Source organism: Littorina saxatilis, linkage group LG11 (assembly GCF_037325665.1).
Source record: "Littorina saxatilis isolate snail1 linkage group LG11, US_GU_Lsax_2.0, whole genome shotgun sequence".
In the NCBI taxonomy this organism is placed as follows: Eukaryota; Metazoa; Mollusca; class Gastropoda; order Littorinimorpha; family Littorinidae; genus Littorina; species Littorina saxatilis.
Window position 1 is genome coordinate 4,157,862 of NC_090255.1, and position 17,288 is coordinate 4,175,149.

The 17,288-nt window shown below is 47.1% G+C and overlaps 2 protein-coding genes across 2 annotated transcripts in view; one reads left to right on the plus strand and one right to left on the minus strand.

Moving 5' to 3' along the window:
* Nucleotides 1-17,288, plus strand: part of LOC138979446 (uncharacterized) — an 80,251-nt gene that overhangs the window by 41,413 nt on the left and 21,550 nt on the right. The window lies entirely within an intron of this gene.
* The window catches only part of LOC138980650 (uncharacterized), a 200,108-nt gene that overhangs the window by 15,371 nt on the left and 167,449 nt on the right, over nt 1-17,288 (minus strand). Inside the window, exons 131-138 of the mRNA XM_070353559.1 lie at nt 15,354-15,488; nt 12,932-13,120; nt 11,870-11,983; nt 10,486-10,810; nt 9,982-10,105; nt 2,505-9,404; nt 1,436-2,133; nt 1-199 (exon numbers count right to left, since the gene is read on the minus strand). Coding sequence (XP_070209660.1) covers nt 1-199; nt 1,436-2,133; nt 2,505-9,404; nt 9,982-10,105; nt 10,486-10,810; nt 11,870-11,983; nt 12,932-13,120; nt 15,354-15,488 — 8,684 coding nt within the window. The remainder of the gene's footprint in view (nt 200-1,435; nt 2,134-2,504; nt 9,405-9,981; nt 10,106-10,485; nt 10,811-11,869; nt 11,984-12,931; nt 13,121-15,353; nt 15,489-17,288) is intronic.

Sequence of the window (17,288 nt, forward strand, 5' to 3'; positions counted from 1 at the left end):
GTAGTAGGTGTTGAAGCGCTGAAGCGTGACGCCGTGACCGTCGAACATGAAAAGGTCCCCACCCTGACCCAGGGCGCAGGTGGCACGAGGAGGTGGCTGTAAGGGGGGTTGTGGTTTGACGATGCTGCAGTCGCTACCTTGGTACCCCGTGGTGCAGCTACTGCACTTGTCTCCTTGCCACTGGGGCTGGCACGCACACCTGATCGCACAGAATTGTACAATCAATTTGTTAAAGGTACTTCGTCTTCTTTTGTGTTTATTTATGGGCTGAAACTCCCACGTACACTCGTGTTTTTTGCACGAGTGGGTTTTTACGTGTATGACCGTTTTTACCCCGCCATTCAGGCAGCCATACGCCTCTTTCGGGGGATGCATGCTTGGTTCAAAACTGCCTAAAAACATAATAGACTGTGAATGATTCATCAAGATAGAGAGAGAGAGAGAGAGAGAGAGAGAGAGACAGAGAGAGAGACAGAGACAGAGAGACACAGACAGAGAGTGAGAGACAGAGACAGAGACAGAGACAGAGAGACACAGAGAGAGAGAGAGAGAGAGAGAGAGAGAGAGAGAGAGAGAGAGAGAGAGAGAGAGAGAGAGAGAGAGAGAGAGAGAGAGAGAGAGAGAGAGAGAGAGAGAGAGAGTCATTAGCACCCAAAACAACATGACACCATAAAACACATGCGAATGTAGACTGAAGAAGTACGATCTCGAACAGTGAGGTAACCGATTTTGAATAAGTGCACTGCACTGTAGAGAACATTGTACTGTAGGGGGGCTGGGTAGGTCATTTGATAGAGCACTGGACTTGTGATCCTAGAGTCACAGGTTCGAATCCCGGCCGGGACGGACACGGGTCAACTTTATGTGCAGACTCAAGAGGCGGTATCCACTTCCCACGCCCGTGTCACCACAGTGGCACGTAAAAGACCTCGGTCATTCTGCCCGGTAGCTCAGTTGGTAGAGCACTGGACTTGTGATCAGAAGGTCGCAGGTTCGAATTCGGGCCGGGACGACACGGGTCAACTTTATGTGCAGACCCAGAGACCGAAGCCATGTCCCACCCCCGTGTCATCACAATGGCACGTAAAAGACCTTGGTCATTCTGCCATAAGTGCAGGTGGCTGAATACACCTAAACACGCAGACACCTGGGTAGCGCGACTCCGTTGCTGCTAGCTTTCCACTGGAAGGAAGCGACCCGAATTTCCCAGCGATGGGACAATAAAGTAATGAAAATGAAATGAAATGAAAATAAGTGCAGGTGGCTGCATGATTGCACCTAAACACGCACAGACATGTGTAGCGCGACTCTGTTGCTGCTAGCTTTTAACTGGGAGGAAGCGATCCGAAGTTCCCAGCACTGGGATTATAAAGTAAATGAATTGAAAAGGAAAGTGTTCTATGTGCAGTGTAAAGCTATCTGTAAAACAACCAACCTTCCAGAGCTTTGGTCACACACCCCGTGTCCATTGCATGGTGGCTTTCCGGCATCTCCAGAGCAGCTCTGGTCACACATCTCTCCCCAGTAGGCTTCCTGACACACGCACGTCTCAGAGTCCGTATCAAGGCGTCCCAACACACACCGCTTGTCACACATCTCTCCTCTGTAGACGGGGAAGTGTCGAGAAGGGAACACGTGGCACAGGCTCTGTCCCGGCCACGACCCCACTCCTGTCAACGCTTGACATTGAGAGGTGAAGGTCACGACCGCAGCCATTGACCAATCGGATCCCTGGCCGGCGATGACGTCATGAACGCAGGCTGTGGTGAAGAAGCTTAGAGCTGTGGTTAGAGCGCCGCACTGTTGGAGAACGGTTGTCTGTTGGAAGAGCGCGGCACATGTTGACAAAGACGTTTGGTAAACGGAGGAGGTGAGAGAAGTTCTGACCACGACGTTCACGCTGGTGGTGACTTGTGCTCGGACCCAGGCGGCTCCTGTGGTGGACAGGGAAAGGCGGTGAGAGTGGGCAATGTCCGTCACGTAATGACCACGCCCAGTGCTGAGCAGCCAGCCAATGGCGAGGCCAGGGGGTGGAGTCAGGTGGGAATGGCGCCACGTGGTGATGAGCTGATGTGGTGACAGGGGGAGGGTCCAGATAGAAATCTTCTCCACACTGCAGTACAGAGGTGTCGTCTGCAAAAAGGACAGGATTATTTATTACAATTGACGACAAAGTAAGTTCTGATATTATTGTGTTTGTTGTTGTCGTTTCTGTTTTTCTACAGAAGCTTTGCATGGCGATATACGTTCAACCCACACCTAAGCAATATAATTTTGTGTCCACGTTTCTTGCACTAGTTTTACAAGCAAATTTTTTTCTGACAAAATGTGATCAAGTTTGAATCAAAAGATATGTATGCTTGATAGAAGACGACGAATAACGTGTACAGCCTGTATGTTGTAAAACCCTTTCATTTTGTTTATTAACGGACAGCTGTCTAACACTAAAAGTACAAATCAAAGTAGAAATCAAGAAATGAACTGTGTCTGTTATCTTGACTCACCAGAGGTCTTGTTGCCATGACGACAGAGGTCTGCCAGGTGCCAACAGCCAAGGTGCCCCCGGCAGGTAGAACCCCGACCTCCAGGCTCACCACCTGGTAAAGGTGTCTCAGGTGTGTCGCGCTGTACCACAGGTAATGTAGAACCGCCGTCCCTCCCAGCCTGTTGTACACTACAGTCACCTGGGACCACACGTCGACTTGAACGCGCACCTGTGTTTTGGTCACTGTCCCGTTGAAGTAAAAGGCCAGGTAGCCGTCTTGAAGAAGTACAGCAAACACTTGGGTCTCTCCGTAACTCCAGACTACTGATGAAGTCATGTTTGTGGTGGAGGAGATTCGAAGGCTGACTGCAATTGTGGTGTGGTCTGAGTTGAGGACAGTGCCAGGTATTGGCGCTGTGACTAAGAATCCACCATTCAGAGCCACAGCAAAGGACGTAGGGAGGGAGGTGATGGTCGACACAACTGCTCTGGAGAACACGCTGCTGGCAAAAGTGGTTTTCCAAGAGGTTAGGTATGCCTGGATTGACGTAGAGGATGCCTGGTAGGTTTCCAAAAAGTCTGTGATGCCTAACGCTCGAAGCAGACACGCTTTATCATTGCTGTCGCAAGTGTTACTAGTATCCGGAATGCATCTTCCGCAAATACCTTCAACTCCTGAGCAAGCTGATGTTACGGTCAAGTGAAGGTCGAGGTATGCCTCTCTCACTGACAGTCTGACCTTGAGGCCGGATAAGTGTTGGACTTCCAAGGTCAAGCGATCTAGAGCCACTAACTTGGTGTCAGCGGAGAGCGTCACTTCTGGAGTAAGAGCTCTGCTGGTCTGGTTGATAACAACGTGAGTGTTGTTGAGAGCGTCAACAAGAAGACGACCACCCGACACTTCCACTGCTGCTTGGACCACGCAGGAGCCGAAGTTGTGACACGGTTGAGACAGAACGTCTACCCTCAGAGTCTGGGTTTTGTAGAACTGGATGATTCCATGCTCTTTGAAGGTCACCCCAGCTCCGCCCAAAGTCATCAAATGGCCGTTGGCAGTCAATGAACAGAAATTGTGTTCCGTAGTGGTCTGTAGAGCGACAGAACAGTCTGTGCCGTGGTAGCCGCGAGCACAACTTGAACAGTCAGTTCCAGACCATCCTGGCTGGCATACACAGTGACCTGAGTCTCTTGTACACTCTCCATGACTTCCGCACGCGTTGGCCACGCCTCCTGGACACGTTGATTGACACTTGATCCCCCAGAATCCTCTGCGGCACTGGCATTGGGGCGGTGCTGTGTCGTCACTGATGACATCATTTCTTTCTTCACTGTCCGTTTTGAATGAGCCGAACAAGCACTCTTCAGAACAGTCCTTGCCTCCAAAACGCGGGAATCTATCAAAGAGGGAGCACAGAGGCTGACCGGGCCAGGAATGGAGCTCAAAGTTTGTTTCACACAGGTCTGCTATGGATACCACAGAGGTCAAGGCTGCAGAGACCGAACCAGAGGCTGCCACGTCACTGAGGCACACAGCGTAGTAAAACTGAGCGAAGGTTTGGTGTGTGCTTGCGCACCGAGAAACGAAATCTGCATTGTGAAGAGCAGATCTGCATTTCAACTCAGCAGTCCTCAGCAGGCTTGCATCAGTGAAAACGTGTGCTGTTGGGATGGTAGGGTGAGCAATAACAACGCTTGAAAGTCTCCAGAGAGGTAGTGACCTCTTCCAATCGTACGTGTAGAAAGTAAAACTGTACTTTCTGATCCTGTCTACAGCAACAGTTCCTTGTCCTTCGTTGAAAGCCCAGTGCACAAAGACACCAGTGGTGGTGAAGAGCTGCTGATGTTGCCAGGAGGTCGCTATCTGTGTGTATGTCACGGCGCGATGCCACACTCTCAGTTCGTCAACTTCTCCGGTAAACATAGTGATCAGCGGTACAGTTCCCCACCCTTCGCCTTCCACTTCAGTCCAGCCTCCCAGAGTCATCACCCCGTTGGTCTCAAACACGAACAGGCTGGACACTACAACGTGATGTGACGTGATGACTGCGTTTGAGTTATGGACGTATAGGTCGAACCTGAACAGGGCTGCCGTGTAGACCACGATCAGTTCGTTCCATGTGTTCACTACCAGACTCAGCCCTGTTTCGTGGGATGTCCCGTTGATAAGGATCTTGAGAGAGCTGTCGTAGAACAAACCGAAGGATGTGAATCGTCCATAGGACACCACAACTCCCGACCCCGCCTCTGGCTTCACGAGGACGGCAAGGGTCAGATCGTTTCCAGGTGTGAACACGTCAGGTAAGAGTCCCGTGGCGATGCCATCACCTCTGATCTTCAGACAGTGAGCGGCAGGTGAGATGACTGCAGTTTCTCCGTACCTACTGTTGGCAATGATCACAGTGAACAGACTTACGTTCTCCTCCACTGTCCATGATGTGTACCCCGGCTTGTTCGAGCCTGTCTGGTTGTAACCACACATTCCGCAGGCACCCGCGCTCTGGCACAGGGTCGAGTTGGCTCTCACAGTCAGTGTTACTCTCTGCTGGTCCGTCCTGATCTTCAGTCCTAGTTGTTTTTCTGCATCGCTGACGACATACTCGTGGGACGACTCCCAGGCCAGTGACAGTGCAGATAGGTTGGAGGAGATTGTGCTCGGGTCTGGCGATTCCACGAGGTCTCCGTTGATCCACACTTGGGCGGAGTCCTCGGCTGTGAATCCTGCTCTGATGACGATGGTTTCTGAAGCGAGCTTGATGCCTACAGCAGTGGTACAGAGAGTTGCTTCTTCACAGTATGTCAGTCTTGCCTGGACGTCGAGGTTTGATTCTACGTGTGAGAGTAAGTGGAACTCTCCTGCCTCTTGTACGCTGAATGTGGCTTCGTTGAAAGACACAGCGCGGGTCAGCCCAAACAGAGTGCAGTACCTAGTGGTGGCTGCACCTTCAGTGGCGTTTTTGACGCCGGTTGAAGAGGGAATGAAAGCAGAACAATCGCTGCCTGTCCAACCTTCCTTGCAGGTGGCACAGTCCATCTCATCTGACCAGGTGGGCTGGCACTGACAGGAACCTGTCACGGTGTTGCAGAACCCGTGGTCGTTGCAAGGTGTGTTTGCACCACCTGGGCAGGTGTTCCCGCAGTCGTAGCCCCAGTAGCCTGTATTGCAGTGACACACACTTTCGTCTTCCTCCATCTTGCCAAACTTGCAGACAGCTCCGCAGAGTTGAGAGTAGAGGGGGTCGTCAGTGTTCTGACAGACAGCGATGGTGGGAGGGACTGATGGCTGGATGACTCTCATGCAGTATGACACGTACGCTGCTGTGTCAAAAGCCAACACCTCCGCCGTTGTTGCTACTCCCAGATCTCCGACACAGGCACGGATCGCATAGTTCAGGATGGCACCACCAAGACCACTACAAGCGTTAGAGATGGAAGTGTCTGTTCTCAGGCGCTCACAAGCGGTGTTAGTCGCTTCTGGCTTGGCTGTATGACGGGTGGAGTACCTGACCGTTTGGTCTGAAGTCCAGGTGAGAGAGCTAAGCACCCAGGTGGCTCCAGTCAGAGGCAGGTAAAGTTCCAGGTGGGTGACGGTGTCAACAGCAATCCGGCCTCTGCCCTCTGACAGTGACCATACGGCAAGGAGTGAAGTGTAGCTGCTGTCCACTCTAACTGACGACGTCTGGAGAACTTCGTAAACCGTCAGTGCTCGCGTCCACAGTCTTACCTCGTCCACCACCCCCACAAGGTACGTTGTTGTGGCATCGTTGTTGCCTCCGATGTTCAGTCTTCCTCCACCCAACAACAACGACTTTGACAGAACAACTACATCCGTTTGAAGAGTTGATCCATGTCCGACCAGGTAAATGACAACTCTCTGTTCAGCGTGGCTGATGACGACTGTTAAATGTTGTACCACACCTTGCTCTACACGAACTGCTGTTCTGAATTCGGTTTTATCCACGATTACAACGAGTAAAGAACTATTGATGGCCACTGAAATCTCAGACTTTGCCACATAGACGAAAACAGTTCCCTGTAGGGTTTGGTCAGGCTGAATCTTCACCTCGAAGGTAAGGTCGGAAGAGTCGTTCACGGCGGGTATGTTTCGTGTGTAGGCTGCTGATCCGTTGAACCTGATCCCAAAACCATCCTGTGCAGGAGATCGCGCTGACGCCTCTGATCCTGGGAAGTAAACGAATCCTGTAGACGACCAACTTGCGAGGCTCCAGCGCTGAGCGAACTCCGTGTTGATGAACGTTCTGTTTATGCTGGAGAGAGGAACAGTTCCCAATGTTCCCACGAAGTCGTTGTCTTTGTCTCCGTCGCAGCTCCCACACAGACCTGAAGCTGATGAACACTCTGTCTTGTGCAAGGTGAAGGACACGGTCATCAAGAACTCCTGAAGGACGATGTTGGCGGTCATCCTGCTTCCCAAGGTGACGTCCACCGTGGTTGGGGAAAACTGGGTCAAGGTCAAATTGAGGTTAGAGCTGTGATAACTGTCGTCTTGAATCATGGCTCCGTTCTGCCAGAGCTGAAGCGCACCTGAAGACTCAGAAATTGAGATGGTGAGATTGTCAGAGTCAGTTTGTATCCAGGCGGATTTCATGCACGTGGCCATGTTCCCTGGACAAGGCTGAATCTGGGAGTAGAATCCCAGGTTCTGCATCTCCAGCAAAGTGAACTCTCCCGTGGTGTCAAAGTCGTAGGCCTGGCCGTCAAACATGACGATGTGAGAGAAACCGTACAGCGTGCACACCCTGCTGTCTCCTGTCCGAGCAGAGTCCGTAACTATGGCAACGCTGCAGTCCGTTCCTGCCCAACCGTCAGCGCAGTCAGCACAAGAAGAAGCAGCATCTCGGTTCAGCGAGCAGCTGCAGGTTCCGCTGTCACTGCAGGCCCCTCCAGCACACGCTACTCCTGACACAGCTGGGCACGCTGAGTCGCACTTGTCGCCATAGAAACCTTGGTTACACTGACATGTGTTCTTCTCCTGCACCCACGTTCCCACAAAGCATTGCTGGTTGCAGTTCTGTCCTGCCCACTCCGGGAAATCCCGCTGCGGGAAATCATGACAGAAGGGTTTCGCTGGCCAGGACTGTGAGGTCTGCAGGCTGTAGAACTGACACAAGTTGGCCAAAGTGACGATGACTTCCATGCTGGCTGAGGATGCCTTGAAGGCTTCGCTGTTGAACACACACTGCCTGTAAAAGCTCTGTATGGCTGAAGATCCGAGGTGGCTGCAACTTGAGTTCATTTGTGTGGAGTAAACATGGTCCATGCAGAAAGAAGAGTAAGGGCTGTTGCTTGCTTTGAGAAGGAGAGAGTAGATGTTGTATTCACTCAGTGTGGGGAAAATGTACGGGAAGTCTACAGCAACCCATGTCGGATGCCACCAGGGATTGGAGGGAAAAGTCATCTTGATTCCTGCAACTCTGTCAGCGGCTATCATTTCTGTTCCTTCTTCGAACGTCCAGTGACAAGTGAGGAAACTGTCTACGATGTAGTAACTGTCAAAACGTTGCCGAATTTCTGTGATGGTCAGGGCTCGCTTCCAGATTCTCAAGTCGTCCACGACTCCGTTCAGATTCCAGGCGTAACCGTCAATTTCTGCAGCCACGATGTTGCGCTTTCCGACAACCAAGGTCCCGCCGTTTAAGAAGAGTCGAGAGACTGCGTTGATACTGACAGTGGCGGAAGAGATGGACAGTTTGTCCTTGAGAAGAACTACGTTGAGAAGCTGAGGCTGTGAGTTCCAGCTGAGGGAGAGGTGGTACCAGACCAGTGTCTGTACTGTGAGAGATGTTCTCTCTTCCTGGCTTCCATGGTAGACTGTGACTGCGTCATCACACACTGCAACAGTAATGTCCACAGATGCTTCTTCTGCCCTGTACGACCAGAGTGTCTGACAGCCAGAGATGAGGGAATCCAGTTTGAACTTTATCTCGAAGGCAGCGTCGGGGTTGGCAAAGACGTTCAGCGGATCGCTTACAGCGTGGGAACGTTTGAATCGCAAGCCATACCCTGAAACTGGGGTTTCTGTCAGGGTGTACTGGAAGATGGAGTCAGACTCCGACACTTTCCACGAAGGTCCGAACACTTCATGAATGCTCTGCTGGTTCAAGTACGGCTTTGCTTGACTGGAGAGAAGGGTGGTGTCACGCGTGACGAAATCGTTGTCAGGGAATGGAGTTTGGCTGCAGGAGCTGAAGAGGCCTTGGCTGGCATTGCAGATCTCAAAGCTTGCTGTGACACTCACGTCAATACTGATCTGCTGCACGTAGACATTGAGGATCAGATCATCTCCAGACTGGATGGTTAAGTGGTTGGTTCCCACTATGTGGAGGTCGATACCAGACCCTAGAGAAGACGGCAGCCCCAGAAGAGAAAGCTTGCTTCCATTGTGAGCAAAAACCACTCCTGAAGAGAGCGCGTGGATCTCCAAGACTTCGTTTCCAACTCCTATTCCCACAGCTTGGCAGAGGACGGCACCGGTGATGGCTGAGATGACAAACTTGCCGTGAATTTTTAAATCTACCCCACTACCTGCAATGGTCGTGTCCGTCAGCAGGTATTCTCCGGGTTTCTGGTAGTTGTAGAGACTGCCGTCAAAAGTTTCCAAGTGTCCTGAACCGTAGCTGCTCCCCACATACTTGGACCTCTGACCTGAAGAACTAGCTGCGCCGTCCATCATCGCAACACTACAGTCTGTTCCAAGCCATCCATCCTCGCAAACGCTACAGTTCGTATCTTGTCTAGCTCCTGTGTAGCACGTGCATTCGCCTGTTGCCTGGTCGCACAGCCCGTTGCCATGGCAAGGGTTTGTTGCGCCCCCTGGGCAAGTGTTCTGGCAGGACGGTCCCCAGTAGCCGGGAAGACAGTGACAGTAGCCGGAGTAGTTTCCTTCAAACTGAGGCTGAGTCTGAAGAAAGATAAGATTACTCATGTGGAATTTAAGAGAACATTTTCTCGAGAGACTATCTGGGCACAATATATACATATCGGTTCCATAGAACAATTTAGAAATCGTGCAAATGTCGCCATTAATTTTCAACACATCACATTACATTCCGATACTACCAAGAAATTATCCAGGCAAAAAGAAAGGTTCCGTTTTGATACAAACACTGAAGTCATGCAAAACTTGGGAGTGAATTTCACCCAACTAAAGTTGACTACATGGAGCAGGGAGCATTTAGCAGAACAGCAAAAACATAACAAGCAACACACAGAAAAACACAAAGGCATTTAAAGCAGCCAGCTAAGCATCAAGGGTGAGGTCGATTTATACTAGGACACATAATTATACTATTATAATTATGCATGCACGTAGGCTCAGACAGACAAACTGACAGACAGACATACACACAAACTATTTTTTTCTCTCTTTTCCACAAATAGCATATTATTACAAAGTACAGAAAAAGGTGTGCTTGCTCTTCTAATTAATGTACATCAAGATATATTTATTATTTATTACACACAAACTATTAACTCACCAGCACTGGCGTGCCCGAGCAGACAGACTGTTCATTCCCAGACAGAGAGAACGAGGAGTTGAACACAGAGTTGGCTTTGCTGTGTGCCAGGTACCACCACACTTTGGTCGCATTTGGTTTTAGTCTGAGACAGACAATGTGAATATAATTTAGTTATTCATAAACCCATATCACATATAGTATCTGTCAAATTCTCTCAAGTCTTGATGGTTCAAGGTATATAGTCTAGTGCTGGTAGTTCCGCACACAACTAGTAGATGAAACTCGTTGCATTTTAGGAAATTAAATCGGTAATCAAGCAAATGACATCACGTTGAACTGCTGTCTAGAGGTACAAAAGTAGGAAGAATTAAAAGCAAAGAAAACTTAGAGAACCTTAAGTCTGTGATTGCTAAAAAAAGAAAAAAGAAAAAAAAAGAAAAGAAAAGGATGAATAATAATAATCAATAACAGAGTGAACTGAAACATTTCAAAAAGTAACATCTTCATGACCAAAACACTCACCTGACGGTCATGGCATATTCCACAACGCCTGAAGTGAATTTGGTCGTTACTTCCCCCTTCCCTGTAACAGTCGCCACCTCCTCCACATTCCCTCCCACTTTGTTCTCTGGGCCAGCTGCCACGTAGATGTTGTAGGGGTTGCGATTGTCATAGCCAAACCAGGCCGTCACAGAATTGTCCGAGTCCAATGTGTAGCAGCGGAAAGCCGGGAGCAGGGGAAGTGACTCTGACGAAGTGTCGGAGGGATCAGGGTTGTCTCCCTGCTCGTGGTATTTCCCTCGGTTGTCCACGCATGGAATGCTGCAATGGCCTTCTCCCACAAAGTCTGACAGACAGGTGATGAGTAGCAGGTGAGTACATACAAGAGAACCGCCAAATGCAAATACAACTCAAACCCTGGTTATATAACAGACGATGTTCAGAATTTTCTTTTCTTTATTTGGTGTTTAACGTCGTTTTCAACCACGAAGGTTATATCCCGACGGGGAAAGGGGGGGGGGGGGGGGGATGGGATAGAGCCACTTGTTAATTGCTTCTTGTTCACAAAAGCACTAATCAAAAAATTGCTCCAGGGGCTTGCAACGTAGTACAATATATTACCTTACTGGGAGAATGCAAGTTTCCAGTACAAAGGACTTAACATTTCTTACATACCGCTTGACTAAAATCTTTACAAACATTGACTATATTCTATACAAGAAACACTTAACAAGGGTAAAAGGAGAAACAGAATCCGTTAGTCGCCTCTTACGACATCCTGGGGAGCATCGGGTTAATTCTTCCCCCTAACACGCGGGGGGCATGTTCGGACATAACTCTGTCAAGTTTCATGGGCTGTGGAAGAGTTGCTTTCCCTGGTTTTTATAGAAACAAATAATTTTGTTCATACATTATCACAATTTTATGTTGTTACTTTATCACTAGTCAACTACTGAACTAGTCAGGGTAGGTAAAGTGGCGGTGCATGTTTCAAGAAAAGAAAACAAATCAAACAGCATGATCACCATTACACATCAAACCAACAATACCAAACATGAACAAGAAATTCCTTCGAGGTAGGAAAAACACCCCCGTTGGTCAAAGGGAAATAACCATTCTCACTGCCACCAACTGAGAAGGTTATTTCCCTTTGACCATGAAGATGTCCCTCTATATATAAGTCCTTGTAGAATTTTAATCCACCAATAACTCCCTAACCGTGTGTTTGTCCCAATTTTTGTAAGGACCGTCTCAGGAATGTATAGAACCTGTTCACCAAGTTTGGTGACGATCGGTCTGTTCATTCTTGAGATCTATATGCGAACACAAACACACAAACAAACACATCGACCGAATCCTATACACACCCCTATACCGGGGGCGTAAATAGATAACGACATCATACCTGTGTCACACTGTGTGCATGTTGACGCTCTCCATCCCAGCATGCACTGCTCACAGCTGGCTCCTGTCCAGTGACCTTTGACCTTGTCATCGTGACACACGCAATCTTCGCCTCCTGTGGAAAAAAATTAAAAACAATGGTTTTACGTTAGTTCAAAATTCAAACTTCTGTAGTGTTAATCTCAGAGATCAAACTAGTGTGTAAAACCCTTGTATCTGATGCATAAAAAGTCGTCCTAAAGAGTTATCTTCAACTGACAATAGAAAGATTCAGTACGTGGTACAGTGGAACCCCCCTTTTAAGACCCCCAAATTAAGACTCTCTGGTTTAAGACCTTATTTTTTCAGATGTTCTGTTCTTAGCCTTTGAAAATTGACCTCCATTTTTAAGACTCCCCCCTTCTAAGGGCTGATGTTCCCAGAATTGTGGAGGGTCACATTTTAAGACTCCCTCCTTCTAAGGGCTGATTTTCCCAGAATTGTGGAGGGTCACATTTTAAGACTCCCTCCTTCTAAGGGCTGATTTTCCCAGAATTGTGGAGGGTCACATTTTAAGACTCCCCCCTTCTAAGGGCTGATGTTCCCAGAATTGTGGAGCTCTAACAAGAGGGGTTCCACTGTACCTTCGACGAGAGTATACTCCTAGGACCACCTAAAATGTCCACACATTGCAGGTGTCCTTTCAAGACTGATATACTTTCATCAAGTGTGTATGCCTAGGGATAAAAACAGATGTCCTCTATTGGGAGGTGTCCACTCAAAACAATTGCAGTGAAACCCCCCTTATTAAGACCCCCGATGTTAAGACTCCCTCCTTTATAAGACCTTGTTTTCTCAGATGTTCTGTTCGTAACCTCTGTAAATTTACCCCCATTTTAAGACCCCCTCCTTTATAAGACCTTGTTTTCTCAGATGTTCTGTTCATAACCTCTGTCAATTTACCCCTATTTTAAGACTCCCTCCTTTATAAGACCTGAGTTTTTAAAGATTTGTGGAGGTCTTAAAAGGGGGTTCCACTGTATCACATTATTTCATAAGCCACAGGTGAAGAAACAAAACTAACCTGGAGAGGCAGAGTCCCCATGTACACACAGGACGCTGCAGTCAGTGTTGTAGCCGATGTAGCTGTCTTCACACCTGTCACAGGCGGCACCTTCAAAGTGATCCTTGCACCTGTCGCACGCCGCTCCGTCAAACCCGTGATCACAGAGACAAATAGGGGCTGCGCTTCCCACTGGTACTGTACAGTTACCTGCAAGTCAAGGTAAGTTATTTCAACCGTTCGTTACCCATGCAACTATACACCATTTCCATACTTACACGCATTAGAAACATAACCAATGATAACAATGGCGGCCGCTTCGTCGAACCCTTGGTCACAGAGACACATAGGGGCTGCGCTTCCCACCGGTGTGACGTTTTCATCTTTCGCCGTGTTGATATTTCGATTCTCGGCCTCGTTGATCTAGTATAAACTCTACACTGAACAAACATAAACACCCTTCGATAGTACTGATAAGCGACCTTGTGTACCTTACATTCATGGGGCCAAATTTGTCCAACCAATTTTTTTTATTTAACTTGAAATTTGATTCATCCTCAAATGTTTCCCTTCTTACTCAAGGGACGTAACCACTCGGTACACATTGTCGAAAAAATCGATTTTGGGGGTGAAATCTATTAAATTTCACCACCAATTTTCTTCACATGCAAGAAACTGACATGCTTTTCGTCCATAAATAATTTCACTTCTTAATTTTACCAGGAAACAACATTTCAGTCTTGAGTATATATCGAGGGGGAAATATGTACACAGGCGAAAGATGAAATCGTGACACCGGGACCGTACAGTTCCCTGGAAGGTGGTAACTGGTATAGTTCAGCAGCTAATTAACCTAGCAGCTTTGCAGTAGAGTAGTAAACCATTCCAAATTTTTCATAACTGACTCGTGTGTAAATCTGTGAAATTAACTAAATCAAAACATTTCCGTTCTGTGCAGGAAGCAGTCTGGACGTAGATTTTGTTTTTTAAACTATGCTTTGCCAAGTGGAAGGATGCTCTTATGTAAAGATCTGGGCGGATCTGTACTGGTTTACATAATCTGTTACTAATGAAGGAAAGTAGCTCGACAAAAAACACATGACAACAAGAAGGGCAAAGCCCATACGACTCACATGCTTTACACATTTTTCCTACCAAAATACATGTGACCTTGACCCAGGGTCAAGGTCATCCAAGGTCATGCAACACAAAGCTGTTAATTCAAGACATAGGAAGTACAATGGTGCTTATTGGCTCTTTCAGTTTCTACCATGAGATATGGTCACTTTTAGTGGTTCACTACCTTATTTTGGTCACATTTCATAAGGGTCAAAGTGACCTTGACCTTGATCATATGTGACCAAATGTGTCTCATGATGAAAGCATAACATGTGCCCCACATAATTTTTAAGTTTAAAACAGTTATCTTCCATAGTTCAGGGTCAAGGTCACTTCAAAATGTATACAATCCAACTTTGAAGAGCTCCTGTGACCTTGACCTTGAAGCAAGGTAAACCAAACTGGTATCAAAAGATGGGGCTTACTTTGCCCTATATATCATATATAGGTGAGGTATTCAATCTCAAAAACTTCAGAGAAAATGTGAAAAATGTGAAAAATAGCTGTTTTTTAGACAACATTTATGGCCCCTGCGACCTTGACCTTGAAGCAAGGTCAAGATGCTATGTATGTTTTTTGGGGCCTTGTCATCATACACCATCTTGCCAAATTTGGTACTGATAGACTGAATAGTGTCCAAGAAATATCCAACGTTAAAGTTTTCCGGACGTCCGGACGTCCGGACGGACGGACGGACGGACGACTCGGGTGAGTACATAGACTCACTTTTGCTTCACATGTGAGTCAAAAACTCGTTATTTCTACAATATCAAATAACGTGACACTACATTTTTACTTAAAATACATATCCCTTAAAATGCACCAGCATAAGCATCAAAAGGCTAAATGTGAGTTCGTACGAGGATGAATGTGAGGGTGCGGGTATGGATATGTGTGGTCTGGGTTATGTGTGTATTGATGTGTACTTTTATGTGCCTATGTGTTCTGAGAGTGTTGTTTTCATACAATACAATACAATACAATACAATACAATAATCTTTATTCATCTCTAAAAGAGAAATTACAAGCTTGACTGTGTGTCTGTAAAATCAATCAATTAATCAATCAATCAACCATGCATGTAATAACATTCACATCGCATATTCACATCATATCGTTACACGCAAACATTGTACCCACACACTTACTAAAATAAGCCTACAAATAGAAGCAATGCATTGCCTGTTTAAAAATTATATCACATTATCACCTTATCACATGTGATGTTATACACGAGCCAAAAGACAAATGTCTGTTTGTTACATTCAGACAATAAAGTTATATTGAATTGACTTGAATTGAATTAAAAACAAGTGGGTCGTACCATGTCCGCTGCAGGCAGGGGTGCCAGGACACACGAGCTGAGAGCAGTCATCCCCAGAGAAGCCAGCGTTACACACACACACAGACTGGTCCCCGAAGCGAGTGCACTGCCCTTGGCTGCTGCAGTCTGGCTCTCCTGTACAAAGGAATAAATGCATTAGCCATTGTCCAATTGCTTTTTGTTTTACTTTATATTTGTTGTCCCGAAGAAACCTCCGTAGGCAAACATGTGTAACCGAGTGCCGAAACACTACGATCACCTCGGGAAGCGAAGTGCAATCAAACAGGATTGAAAATGTTAGGGCTAATTTCTTAGCCCTATAAAAACTGTTATGCAAACCCGAAGGTTTCCATGAACATACAGACAATCGGAAACCACCAGACCCCATCACAAACAGACTTCTACAATCCACTGGTGTTGACTTTTAAATGCCAACAACTCGGGTGCAGAGTCTGCTGTGAAAGGAGCGGTAGCCTCCCCTGTCAAACATGTAACGTTGTCTGTATCTGTGCTGCCCTTGTGTTGGTACCGGTGAGTACCGGTGAGTACCGGTGAGTACCGGTGAGTACCGGTGAGTACCGGTGAGTACCGGTGAGTACCGGTGAGTACCGGTGAGTACCGGGGAGTACCGGGGAGTACCGGTGAGTACCGGTGAGTACCGGGGAGTACCGGGGAGTACCGGGGAGTACCGGGGAGTACCGGTGAGTACCGATTTCTTTTGTTTTTCAACTTTGTTTATACAGTGGAACCCCCCTTTTAAGACCTCCATAAATCTGAGAAAAGTGGGTCTTAAAAAGGAGGGAGTCTTAAAATGGGGGTAATTTTACAGAGGCAATGAACAGAAAGTCTGAGAAAACAAGGTCTTAACAAGAAGAGCAAACGCTCGATCGAGTCACTTTCGCAGTTCTGAATATTATATGAGGCATCAGATGGACAGGAAGAAATTGCTATTCACAACACAATGAGTCACGTTCACATAAAATTTGAGCCCGGTCACTTTTATAGTTTCCGAGAAAAGCCCAACGTTAAGTTGTGTGTTGCCGAACAGAAAAGGCTAGTTATCTCCCTTGTTTTTCTGATAACGTTCGTAAAAGGCTACAGATGTAAATACTTTGATGTAAAGAATAATCCTACAAAGTTTCAATCACATCCGATGAACTTTGTCAAAGATATAAAATGTCTAATTTTTCCTTTGACGCTGACCTGTGACCTTGAAAAAGGTCAAAGGTCAACGAAACCATCGTTAAAGTGTAGAGGTCATTGGAGGTCACGACTAAACAAAATATGAGCCCGATCGCTTTGATAGTTTCCGAGAAAAGTCCAACGTTAAGGTGGTGTCTACGGACGGCCGGCCGGACGGCCGGCCGGACGGCCGGCCGGACAGACTAACACTGACCGATTACATAGAGTCACTTTTTCTCAAGTGACTCAAAAAGGAGGGAGTCTTAAAAGGGGGGTTCCACTGTATCTCCTACAGTCATCTTGTTGTTGAGATTGTCCAATTAATAATTCTTTACAAATAAGAATCTGGTGTCTCATACAGACGGGTCATCCTGTCACACCAACAGATCACACCAACAGATCACACCAACAGATCACACCAACAGATCAAACCAAGTGAGCACATTGTAATCACGACGAGAAGCTGTTAAACTACACATCATCCGGCAGTTATGACGGGTCGCTGATTTCGTTTTCTGTGTTTTCACATTATACCGGCAAAATCCCGATAATTTCCTGTCAACCTGGTCCCAGAACCACTCGTACTTATATTAGACACAAACTGTTAACTTTCCCAAATCAGGGTGAACGGTAAGAAGTGTTGATTGGTTAGAAAGGTTAATTCAAAACACAATGCAAAACAATCAAGTGTTTTCGATTTAAGAGTGAGTTGTTAAAAGTCAAAGATTCAAATGATTCGTATGAAACGATCCA